Source organism: Cinclus cinclus, chromosome Z (genome assembly GCF_963662255.1).
Source record: "Cinclus cinclus chromosome Z, bCinCin1.1, whole genome shotgun sequence".
Classification (NCBI taxonomy): Eukaryota; Metazoa; Chordata; class Aves; order Passeriformes; family Cinclidae; genus Cinclus; species Cinclus cinclus.
The window spans coordinates 15343908-15357387 of record NC_085084.1 but is presented as its reverse complement, the minus strand read 5'-3'; the positions used below and the strand labels follow the sequence as shown (position 1 = coordinate 15357387).

General features: G+C 39.6%; 1 protein-coding gene across 1 annotated transcript in view; it reads left to right on the top strand.

Moving 5' to 3' along the window:
- The window catches only part of MAMDC2 (MAM domain containing 2), a 53783-nt gene that overhangs the window by 21045 nt on the left and 19258 nt on the right, over positions 1–13480 (top strand). The window contains exons 3-6 of the mRNA XM_062513530.1: positions 7016–7281; positions 7950–8034; positions 9054–9191; positions 11518–11774. Coding sequence (XP_062369514.1) covers positions 7016–7281; positions 7950–8034; positions 9054–9191; positions 11518–11774 — 746 coding nt within the window. The remainder of the gene's footprint in view (positions 1–7015; positions 7282–7949; positions 8035–9053; positions 9192–11517; positions 11775–13480) is intronic.

The window sequence follows — 13480 nt, the reverse complement described above, 5'->3', positions numbered from 1 at the left end:
ACAAGCTCTGGCAAAAACAGATCAGTCTGTCTTAAGACAGTTTTATTAGTGGACTTTGAAATTAGTTATTTACCCTTATAGTTTTAATCAATTTCTTTCCACCAGTGAGGAGAAACAAATGTGGATATATGTAAGAAAATAACAGTTTACTAACAAAACTAAATAGCAACAGGGGAAATTAACACGAATAGTCACTAGTTACATAGGTGCTGTAATCTCACTGACTCCTGGGGAGCAAGGGTAAACTCAAAATGGGGGAGTGACACCCCCCCCACCCCCCCCCCCCCATAATTCAGTGCCCTCCTTAGGCAACTGCACTGTCTGGGGACAAAAGGGAGATGGCAGACAAACCCTGGGAAGGAAGGAGCTTAGAAAGGCAGTTCTGGAGGCAGAACTGCTGGTGTAACCCAGACACTCCACCCCTACACTGTCAGCCTTGGGTTCATTGGATGTTGGTGCTGTGGTCTTGCTGCCTCCTGATGAACTTCACCAGTGTTGGTGCTGCTGTTCCCAAGCCATGGGTATGTTCAAGGGAAGAAACCATCTAAACCATCTCCCCAGGCACGGAAAACAGCATCTTCCATCCCATACAGTTCTAGCCCCACAATGCAAAATTCAGTCTGAAACAAGTTTTGATTGTGAAATGCAGCTTCTCAGGTTGCCGCTGTTGTGAGTCCACAAACTTGCCCGAAAATGCCCTCTCTGAAGGCAAGAAAGAAACAAAAAAACCCATGGAGGGGAACTTCTGGCTCGAGCCAGAGCTTGGAGGCATGAGAGCTCTGCTTGGGCACCCTGGCTTTAAGAAGACCCAGTACCTGCTGGCCCCATTTTTCCCAGATAGATGTGGAATAAAATAATACTTTGGGTTATCCACCACATGGTTGCTTCATTTTTTTACCTGCAGGATCCAGCTGGGGAAGAAGGCATGGGACCTCCATGTGCAAACTTCATTTGCAAATTTTTGTCCCTCTGGCTCTATTGTTATTATTTCCAACTAACTTTTTCTGGAGATGTAAGTAGACTTCATAGGTCTCAGAAATGCACTGCTTTTCTACATTTTTTTCTTTTTTTTTTTTTTAAATCAATAATATATAAAAAGAAATCCCAAAACCAAAGCCAAGACCCAAAATCAAGATTCTGAGATTCCACAGAAGGCAACTTTCATCCTAAGGAGCCCTGGTAGCATTCTTTCCTGTTTCTGTATGGCAAATACAGAGAAAATCAAAACAGGACTCGCAAGTGTAAGAAATTTCTTGCCATTTTTCTGTATAAATGAGTACCTAATAAAATACTCAAAATTTTCCTGCTTCATAATTCCTTATTATTGTTTCTCTTGGAGCTTGCTGCTTATATTCAGTTTTTCTTGTAAAGCTGTACTGTGGCTGAACTAAGTGAACAGCTGTGTCAGACATAAACTCCATAAATAGCCAGAACAAGTCTGTGGTTACCCTTCCAAATTTTTGCAGAGGAAATGTATAATTGAAAAGCTAACTGGTAATTTTATTTATCTCAGTGGTTGTTTGGGGTTTTTTTTGTTCCATTTTTCACAATGCAATTTGTTTTAGTTTATTAGCCAGCATCTGGCTTTTTGTCTTGTTTGTGCTATTTACAGAGAAAGCAATCAATGTAGTTTCTGTGCTCTTTTTTGGAAAAAACACTATTTCTGATCTCAGCAGCCCTTATTCCTTAGCTGTTGATATAACCACTGCTGACTGATCTACTGATGCCCACCTTTACATATATATTTTTGGAAAACTTGGGTGAATGACTCATGGAGTTAATGCATGGCCAACTGTAATTGAGAGAAGCTCTGTGCAGAACTGCTTATTAGAGTAGCAAGATGACAGACATTGATACAGGACAATTTTAAAGATCTTGTTTCATCAGTCTTGCTGCTGCAGTGCATAGTTGCATTGAAGAGGGAGAGGTTTGAAACAGTGTCCTAATTCCCCTTGGGCTAAATGTTTTTATTGGACATGGAGGAATGTAAAGTGAATGCATGCTTGGTCCTGTAAAGTTTGATTCAGCTGTCAAGCAGAAGACAGTCAAGTTATATGGTATGTAAAACATCATCATAGAAATCTGAGTAAAAAGTGCCTGAGTAGTGAGAGTGGTGAGGGAAACATATGTGAGTCCTGTTTCTCCCATCTCTTGTCCTGGCTGTAGGTGTTTGCCTTCACCAGGCATCTGCTGGCTGTTAGCAGTCAAAGGTTGTTAGCATCCCCTGGCTTTTGTCATGTCTGCAGAAGCTTGTGTTTGCTCAGGAGCTAGCAAGCCTCAGTGACAGAGCTTTAAACTAGATGTGTCACGGAAGGCTTGCCCTTGACAAACTGTGGGATGACATACCAAGGTTAAAGGGACAGGGTGCAGGTGAGGGTCCTCAGCCAGTGGACCTGAGATGTGCTGGCCACACTGGAGCATATTTGATGCCTTATGGACACAACCCAGGGACTCATGAGGTAACAGAAGCCAAGAAACACCAGTGAAATATCTCAGTGAAATTAGAGGGTATTCCTTCAAGAGGGCAGCATGAGCTGACAGCTCAGCTGAGGTGCCTTTGCAGCACTACACACTTTGCGGGCAAAAAACAGGAGGAGGAGGAAGGCACTGTGCTGCTGTGAAGTTACAACTTCATTGCCATTACCTGATGAAACTTGGAGGGATAAATCCCATGACTGGATTGCCTCTATGGATGGCTACAGGAGATTCTGGTAGTGCATGGAGGATAACTTCTGTAGCCAGGTTACAGACAGCCCTGCCAGAGGGGATGTGATACTGGATCCATGGGTTTCCAACACAAATTAATTTGGGCTGTCAAGATTGGAGGCAGCTTGGGCTTCAATGACCATGCACTGGTGGAGTTTGCAGTCCTGAGGGATATGGGTCAGGCAAAGAGTAAAGTCAGAACCATGAATTTTAGGAAAGCAAAATTCCAGATCATCAAGGATGTAGTCAATAGGACCTTCTGCTCCGAGACACAAGGGAGCAGAAGAAGTCTGGTGGATCTGTAAGGATGCTTTCCATAGAGCACAAGAACTAGCAAAAGCAGGAAAAGTTCAGGCAAGGAAGGCAAAACAGTGGCATGGATTAGTCAGGACCTGCTAGTCAAACTAAAGGACAAGAAAGAATTCCACAGTCAGTGGAAGCAAGGACAGGTATCCAGGGAAGATTATAGGGTCATAGCCGAGTTGTGTAGGAATGGGGTGAGGAAGGCAAAGGCAAAGCTGGAGCTGGCCTTCACAAAGGTCACAAAGAACAAAATGAAGAGCTTCTACAGGTGTGTCAGCCAGGAAAAGAAGGCCAAATAAAGCATTTACCCCCTTGATAAGCAAGGCTGTGAAACTGGTAACCAGGATGAGGAGAAGGCTGAGGCACTCAAAAATGTTTTGACTCAACCCTCACTAGCAGCTTCTCTTCCCCACACCTCTGGAGTGAATGGACTATAAAATGTTGCTAGGGGAGCCACATCCCTCAGAGAGAATCAGGTTTGTGACCCCCTGAGGAACCTGAGCATACCTAAGTCAATGGGACCTGATGAGATGCATCCCAGAGTCCTGAGGGAATTGACCATATTGTTGCCAGGCCACTCTCCAAGATACTCAAGAAGTCATGTCACTCAGAAAATGAAGAATAAAGTTCAGCTTTCCTGTATTTGCACTCTTACAGCCTCTTACACTGCTTAGGGCTGTATCTACCCCCTGAGCAAGTAACTGCTGGAATTATATACCTGTGTTTCTTTGTCATCAGGCTTTTCCTAGAGTTTTGTGACTACTCTCATCTGCCTTCCTGTGATTTTGAAGAGTAGCCCTCTCTTGGTAACTCCTGAATGACTGCTATAGATTAACTGTCACGGGCATTTGAAGGAGGATTGCAGCTTCACTGCAAAATGAAGCTGAATGTTCTGTCTTTGAGAGGCTACACCACTGTGCATTCATCAAATTCTCCACAGACTGGAAAATAGCCTTCTATTACTCTCACAAACAAGTGTGGAAAGTTGTCTGCTTCTTTACTCCAAGGGACCACCCCTTTGCCTTTCTTTGCTCTCACAATTACTCTGTGTCAGGCCTTGAGGTCTGCATTGTGAGACCTTCCTTTCTGCATCAGTCATTGCTGTTACTGAAGCACAATTTAGGGTAAAGGCCATTTAGTCAATGCCAGCATTCATTTGGAAGAAATTTAACATTGGCATGTTCTGTGCTTTGTACTGCCACACTCCCTGATCCTGATTAGCAAAGCATTTAAACCTACACAAAAAAAGCTCACATTGATTTCAGTGGAGCCAATTATACATCTAAATTTTCAAAAGAAGCTAAAATTATTAGGTTGGGAGTGAGAGCACTCTGTTTCTGGAGAGTTAATGAATATGTAAAGTTAATAATTTTAGAAAAAGCAACCAATCTCCAGCCCCAGTTAAAAAGGGAGTTCATGATCTTTGCTCTTGTACCTGTGGTGAATCAGACAAAGTGCATAACAAGTGAGCAAGTGCACAACACACAGACAGCAGAGTCAAATTTACACTGACATAATCATCCCGATTGGAAATTATAACAGGTTTTCTTTTAAACCAGTATTTTTGTAGAAGAAACCTTAGTCTACATATAATTAAGTTTTAAAAACCTGGCAGCCATTGAAGCCTCATAGCTGGTAATTTGAACTCTTCATGTGAATGTATTTTCCTATGTCAATGCTAATGTGTTTCTGAAAAAGAAAAAAAAAAAAGATTACTATTATAAGAAGGGTCTGTTTTCTATGGGGTTTCTCTTGAAGTAGAGACAAAAACAGGGCTGAAATCTAAACTGAAATTGCCAGGCATGGATTCTGAATTGTAGGTTTCTTTGTAAGTAAAATGATCCAGATTCAGGCTAGCCTGAAAACATAGATTCTTCATCTGGATAGGATATTATCAATTACATCAATTAAAACCAGATGTGCAAGAAACATTTGACTTTTGATAGAGTCTTGGTGATCTCCCTTTATCTTCCTGTGAATAAATATGCGTATCTTGGGCAGGCATATGTCAGCAAATAAATGCTGTCTGTGCTAACTTGTGTCAACTAACTGGATAAATGCATGAAAGTGGATGCTATGGACTCCCATGTTATGTAGTGGCAGATTAAGTATTTGGCACACACATTAGGTGCCTGCTTTTAAATACTTATTCCTGTGTTTATTTTTCTTTCAAATACTGCTGCAGTAACAAGTTACTTGTACTTATCCAGTGATTTTGTATCTTTCCTCAGCAGACTAAAACCAGACAGTAGATATAAAGAAAAATTATGATAAGAGGCAAAACAAATTCCATTCCCTAAAAAGGGAATTTTTCTGTATTTGCACAGCCCCTTACACTGCTTAGAGCTGCAGCTATCTCCTAGCAATCATTTATCTTACCCCAGTTAAACAAAATGAGCAGTACAAATGGGTTGCTGGGCACTGCATCTACAGGTGAGGAAGGGAGCAGATGCAGGGGGATGCTGTAACATGCAGTTCCCAAAGAATCAGGTGCTGTCAGAGTGACTGTCTGCTCCTGGCATCTTTCTGGGCATCCATGGGAGTGGACTTTGGGAACCTCATAAAGCAGATCTATACCTGTGCTTTGCCTTGAGGGGGTGATGACCCTCCATGCAGATGATTTTTTTCCATTGAGAATACTTTTGAAAAGACAACAAGCGAGCTTCTGGAAAGCAACCCCAGGGTGTCTTGGTAGAGTGGGAAGGTTCAGGCAGGAATTGGGAGGGGATTTTTGTGCCTCAAAGGCAAGCAATGTATTTAAGGTCAGTGTGACTGCTGGCATTTCTGAGTTATCCAAGTACTACATATGCATGGAAACTGACAAGCTCTGTGGTCAAGTGAGATGAGATTAAAGAAGTATATTTGGAAAGTGTGATGTGCTGCTGGGTAAAGGGCTAATTTGACACAGGACCTGACAGCACTTTTAACTCATATTTACAGCTCGAGTGACGAGAATTACTGTCAGAAATGGGATTTGTCTAATATGCATTGACACTAGGTTAGAAGGATAATTTTCCTGATGGTCTGTGGGATAATGTTCCAGACATGGGTGTCCTAGTTTATCTTATTGGTTTGTTTTGTGGTTTTAAAATAAATTTTTATCTTTAAGTTTTTATTTCTTGTATCACTTGTTTCTGGCATTCCTTTTCCAGTTTCTGTGACTCCTGTACTAGGTCTGTAGTAAAATGTGACTCCGTTTTACTCTACTGATCTTGGTTTTGATGTCTTAGTAGAGCCTCCAGGACCATCCTTATGCTTCACTGAAATTTATTTACTGTTGCCTCATTTTTCTACACATTGTTTCTTTTGCACTTTTTTTTTGCCTCCTCATGCACTTTTAGCTTGTCATTTCTAAATTTCATTTTCAGGTATTTCCTTGCATTTCATTTTTATTCAGAAGGCTGTTTTAGACCTTGCCCCAGAGGGTAATTTTAAAATAATCTTGGAGTGCTGGTGTTTAAATGCTGCTTTACATTTCACAATTTTTTGAATCAGCAGACTTGAACATGCTAATTTTACTACTTAGAAGTGTCCTTCTAGTTTTATTCTTTGAAACCAGAAATGTTTTGCGAGTTTTTAGCTGCAATGTCTCATTTTATGTATTGTTTTTAAACATACATAAACATAAAAAGTTTTGACCTATAAAGCAACTAAATACTCCTGCAAAATATTTATATGTGTACAAATTGTCCTGGCAATCAGATTGTCTATCTACAGATATCAGTTCCAAAGGGTACTAGTTAATAATCTGCTTTACACTGATAAAATATCTTGTCTCAAAATTTCCAGTAATTTAAAAATTGTGTTTAAAAATGGTAGGAGACACATGAAGTCTCATTTGTGTAAGTACAGTACAATATCAAAAGTTTAAGTGATTTAACAGATGAGTGGTGGTCTCAGCCTCCTGACCTTGTCCCTAATCTTTCCTTCCTAAATTAGTACTTTTTCCAGGGATGCAAATGCAAGGTCTCTGGCATTTATTATTCTGGTGTGTGTTTGTTCCCAGGACATTACATTTCTGTGGATACCTCTTATGAGGGTGAGAAAGCAGTGCTGACCAGCCCTGATCTGTACTCTGAGGAATGGAGCTGTGTCAGACTGATCTATCAGATAGCAACAACTTCAGACACCTCACCTGATCCTGCCAGGCTCAACCTGTACCTGAGGCAGGAAGGACAGAGTTTTGATCGTTTGCTGTGGTCAGCCAAGGAGCCATCAGACAGCTGGCTCATAGCTAGCTTAGATTTAACTAACAGCACAAAGAAGTATAAGGTAAGTTCTAGAAGATGTCACAGGCTTTCTGGTGCGTATGTTTGGCTGCACAAACTTCTTTTTTTAATATATGCAAACTTATTTTGAGCCGCATTCTTGGCTTTCATTTCTAAGGCTGGCAGGACAAGTCAGCTGAGCACTCTGTCCCTAGCACCCATGAGCAGCTCACAGAGACACACAGCCAGCTGAGCCCTGCCATGAGGATGCCTCATCTCCTGGTGTCCCAGCAGAGCTGCTGGTGCCACGTGGCAGATATGGGAACTCCTGGCCCTGGGTCTGCAGCTGCACTCACTTATTCCTGCCCTCTGTGCCTTTCTGGAGGGAGTCAAATGCTGACAGAAGAGTATTTCTAACTCAGAAACCATCATGTTGCATCACTCACAATAACATCTTGCATAACCACAGCTGAGGAATATGTAATTCCATACTCTTAAATGAAGTGTGGGAATTTTTTGCCTTGTCTCACTGTCCTTCAGCATGACTTCTATGGTTGAAGAAGAGCCCTGGCTTCATCTTTAATGCATTCTGCCAAACTCAGCAAAAGCGCACCTGACTGTAAGGACAATGGTTCCCCAAAAGACATCTAATTTGTTCTCCTGTTTATCCTGTTTAAGTATTCAATGTACTCATGAAATTCTAAAATTGACAGTTTGGTTTATATTGTGCAGCTTGTACTGGAAGGTGAAATAGGACAAGATAAATCCACCAGTATAGCAGTTTTTGAAATCAAAATAACTCCTGGATATTGTATTGGTAAGTACTCTCCACTTAACTATCATATTCTCTGCATAGAAAAAAATGCCTTGTTGGCAGTTTTAAAACTAGATGGAAGGTCTGGGTTTTCAAAAAAAAAAAAGACAATGGCTTTTTCCTAATTGAAAAGTACACTGCCATATTCAATACCAATATTTTTTAAGCTAAGAGTGCACAAACTAGTAAGTGGGATTTTTTTCACCTATCTCTGTGATATATATATATATATATATATATATATATATATATATATATATATATACACACACACATAATATATACAACAATATAATTCCAAATCTATTTATTGTTCAAACAGGAACAACTGTTACATTTTTTAAAAGCTTTGCACTGCTTCAAATACTAGACATAACAGCTGAAGATTATTTGTGCTGTCTGCCTGCTCATGGCTTCCTTACAGTGTCATCTTGAGGCTGCAGACAAAAAACTCTGTTGATATGTATATTTACACTTACTGTCATTTCCCCATGACATTTGCTAAAATCTCCTAATGAAGTTCAAAAATTCCAGTATCTAGGAGGCTGGAGACCTTTACATTTCTGGAGAGCTCTGGTGGAGTCCAGCGAAGTTGTCACAATTCTTTGACTCTGTCAAGGAGACAAAGCAGTTGCATTATTGTTACAAAATACTTATCCTGCTTTGCTTCTGGCCATCCCTGATTTACAAGTGAAAGTTCTGTTTTGACTATTTAGTATGAGGAGGTGGTATATTTAAATCTGATTTATTTGCTTCTAAATTACAGCAGTACTATTCTGGCAAATGATGAAAAGAGATTGGTCCAAGGAGGATGGAAATGAAAATTTTATCAAAAATTTATTTAAAATTGTGGCTAGGTTTGCTTCTATTTATTATGAGTCCTTAAATGCTATGTCCAGTTTTATAAATACAGGTGTTATCTGCTCTGCCATATGTGAAGTGAGGCCAGTACTTAGCAATTTGCTCTTCCTATTTCTGTAATGAAAATGTGTGCACTCAGCTGGTGGTGTCTGCAATTGCAGAATGTGACTTTGAAGAAAATCATCTTTGTGGCTATATGAACCGCTGGAATCCTAACGTCAACTGGTTTGTTGGTGGAGGGAACATTCGGAATTCTCAGTCTATCCTCCCCAAAGACCACACACTTAACAGTGCACTGGGTAAGGAACAAATATAGAGCAGAAATACAGTGGAAAAATCTGAGTCTGTGATTCATGTATGACTCTCATACTGTGAGTTATTATTATGTGAGTTCTTTCCATTGTGGGGTTGGGGTGGGGATGGTAAGAGTGATTTATGTGAGAAAAAAAGGGGATTAGAAAGAGGTTGGGGGATTTTGTAGAAGTTCACACAAAATTGCCTGTAAGCTTTATAATAAGTTGTTACACTCTTTGCTAGGATCCAAAAGCAAAGAGTTACTCAGAGGTAAGGGTAAAATTTTAGAAGTGAGAGCTGGAAAATTTCTAAAAAACTTTCTATATTCTAAATGTATGGGCTACAGTAAGTTTTAGATTCTTGTACTGCTGCTCTGTACATCTGGCAGGGGTTTTCTTTTCAATGGCTATTGAGAAAATTGAGTAGGAAAACTAAGGCTTTCCAAGCATGTTTTAATAAACATGCTTAGAGAATCTTGGGTTAAACTGTACAGTTTAGAAGTTCTGTTTCTTCCACTAAAATGCAGTGCCATTAGTACACCCCCCACCAGAGGCATAATGCTGGGAAGAATTATTGGAATTTCTGCACTTACCTTGTATGAAATGCTTGTCCTGGACACCTTGGTCAGGGAAGGGGTTTTTTACACAGCAGTGAAGAAGGGTTGTGGGATAACGTCACCTTTGCACAAAGTAGCACAGCAGATGGTCAGGACATCTGGCTGCTGCTGTACACTGTGTGTCTTGTGTGGCATGATGCTTGTGGCAGTGCAAGGAATCACATCTCATGAAATGAGGGTTGATCCTCTTTCCTTAACTCATGCCGCTGTGCCTTTTTATTTATTTCACAATTGTGTGAGTTGAGTACAGAGTGTCAATCCATCTATCACCCCCTGGCACTGAAATGCTGGTCAAATTTTGATGGAAGTCTAAACTTGCCACAGCAGACTGTGGATCAGTCTATTAAATAAGTACTGTGACAGGAAATGCTCCTGGCTGGGAGGGATGTGTTTTCTTGTAGCTACAGCATTTCTATTTCATACCAAGCCCTTACTGCTGACCATTTACTGAGAAGACCTTGAGAAGCCTAAAGTCACTGAAGAGCCTTCTTTTTGCAAGAATTGGGCTGTGAAGTTGCATCATCCAGGGAGATCATAGCTAAGCAATAAGATGTGCTAAAACGGCAGAACAAAAGTGAAGGTGACAACCTCACCTTCACAGCAGGCAAGTATTGCTGAAGTCACCAGTCCCTGGCAGTGGCAAATCTGGAGGACACCAACAGCCAGGCAAGTCTTTTCGCCTCCTTCCACCAGAGTGAAGTGAGAAGTGACATCTAAAGGTCTGAGACTGCTGTGTGCTAATTAATGTAGTGGTGCCCACACAAACTGAATGGCACAGTTTGCAGTGCTCATGCTGAAGTACCCCACCAGTCTGACACTTCAATCTTCTCCAGGCTTTCTACTTGTGAAGACCTGATTTTTTGTTCATCAAATACTGTTTGATGCTGTGTTTCTGGGAGTGCAGAAGAAGAAAAACTACAATGCACAGCATGTTTGTGAACACGGATGTGCCCCGTTTAAATTAAGATAGCACTCCAAAAAGTCGAAGTATTAGAAGCTGTACCCTTAGAAAATCCTGCTGGTCATATTGGCTCATATTTATGATGGGAAGGTACTTTTCTCATATATAATATATTTTTCTGTTCCTTAACATCTCCCAGAAATCTTCTTTAAGGATTTTACATAAAAACTCCAGTCCATGAAGTAAAAAGAAGACATTTCTAAACCAAATCCTAGATACACTGATCAGATATGTACGGACTAAAACCTATTTGACAATAATTTGATATATTAAATGAACTGCTGTGTAAAAGGTGAGAAAACACATGGCTAATAATCTTGTTCATTTACATGGATTGCTTCAGTAAAAGTTGCACTTGAGAGAGACTAAATGCTATACCAAACTGTTGGGAAGCAGGGAGTTTACACAGTTGTTGCACATTTTTCCATTTTTATGAATGGATCCCAAAGTTTGGAGTTTATTAAGTTTCAAATACAGATAAATATATTACTTCTAATAATAATAAAAACTTAAAAAAATAAAGAGCTGAGACTGACTTTTTTACCAGTGGTGTCTTAGCCAAACAAATTTGGGTTGCCCATAGGATGAAAAGAGAGGAAAAAAACCGTTTTAGAATTACTAAAATTTTCCAGAAAGCAACCATTGTTGGCCAGTTCATAGATATATATGTCTAGTCCCTGTTCATCTGCTGACACTTCTTGTACGTTGTTTTTTTTAAAAAGTGTCTTTATTCCAAGTTTTTTTCTCCTTCTAGGTCACTACATGTACGTGGACTCTGTTTACGTCAAACATTTTCAGGAAGTGGCCCAGCTAATCTCACCAAAGACCACGTCCCCAATATCTGGCTGCTTATCTTTTTATTATCAACTTAAGCAGGAAAGCAACATTGTTTTTACTGTTTACCTAAGAGACACGAGTGGCTTTTATGAAGAGATCTGGAAAACAGACAGTACACTTAATGCAGAGTGGGCACTGGCAGAAGTCGACTTCAATGCGCCATATCCCATGGAGGTAAAGCAATCCTTCCTGCACAGTCCAGCTGCGACTCCCAGGTTGCCTCAGACATGAGTGCCAGCTCAGGCTAAGCCAGGAACATGGCAGGGATCATCCAGTATCTGAGAGATAGCTGTAAAGATGGTGGTGATCTGTGATTTCCTTCACCCTTTGCCTAAAGGTCAAGGAGGGATCACTTTCCACATTCATGCTTGATTTTGAAGACAGGTAGTGTAGTGGCTTTAACAGAGTACCTTGGGAGGTTGTACAGCCTGACTGATGGAAGGCTTTTTTAGTTGCTGAATAATATCAAGGTTCTCTCAGTTCCCTATTTCTGTGACTCTATGATCCATTTTTGAGGATGCTGAGTATTGTGAAATAATGCATAATGAAAATACTGAAGAAGAAAACTCAAAAAGAAAATTGAGGTCTGTTCTCCACCTTACTTAGATCTTGCAGCTCCTGAGAGTCCAAAGAGTATAGTAGTCCTTAAAAGTGAAAGACAGCTTTTGATGGTTATTATAATGACTTTCAAGAATGTCAGAAAAAATTGAATATTTTGCTCCCTAGTGTTTTCTAAAAAATACCCCAAACTTAGAAGACTGAAATAAATAGCTATTACATACACATATATATTACATGTATATTTTACATATATATGTAATTTTACACATATATATGTAATATCTATACACATATACTCTCTCCATACATATTTGCTTCTAATACATAGATTACAAATAAATTCTACTTGCTTTAATTCTACCTAAGTTATTTGCTAATTCACCATAAACCTGTTTCCAGAAATTATTAGGAGGTAAAACTAATTTTCATGAGATGTTACATAGCCCTTTTACACTTTATAAAGTCAGTGATCATCCATTTAGATTATCAGACTTCACAGGAAAGGAGGGCAGCTCTCATAAGGCTTCATCATACAGAATGGTAAGTGAATTACTGATTCAGTAAATACAAACTAAAAGAGGAAAATCAGTCCTTGCACTATTGATGGAAATTAATTAATGATCACTTAGATCTTGGTAATAATGTTGTTGAGTTTGTGAAAATATCGTCTTATTTCCTGGTCGCATTCAAAAATCTGTCCAGCATGCTGGAAACTATCCATACAGGAATAAATAACAAAACACAGGATGTTGTACCACTGGGTGAATACACAGGGAAAACTTGTGTTCAGCAGGGTATGTAACTTCAGCTCTCTCAGTTAAGATTTTAAAAGATTTTTAAAAAATTTAAAAATATTGTCCAAGAGGGAGACACAGATAATTAAGAGTATGAAGAAGTTACATTAATGAAATAACAGTTTTCAGCCTCTGTTAAGAAAATATGAAAGTAGAATATGGTAGAAGTTCTTTAGAGTCATGAAGGACACAGATATTAACTGTTCTCTGTTTCTCAAAATTTACATTGCTGTTCCAAATTCTTAGTTACCATATAGGAGTTTTAAAATAAAATGAACAGAGGGTCTTTTCATAGATGACATAACCATAGACCTCGCTTCCACAACGTATGGTAGATATCATTATTAAGATCAGTTAAAAAAGTGATTAGAAGAATTAATGGGAAAGAAAGAATCCGTCAGGAATATAATGTAAGGGAAGAAGAACTTAAGGCCTGTCATTGTCTTCAGTTCTTTCTGTAGGTGCTCTCTGCTTGAAAAAAAGACACTGGGCTAGACAGGTCTTTAATCTACTCAAGGAATTGCT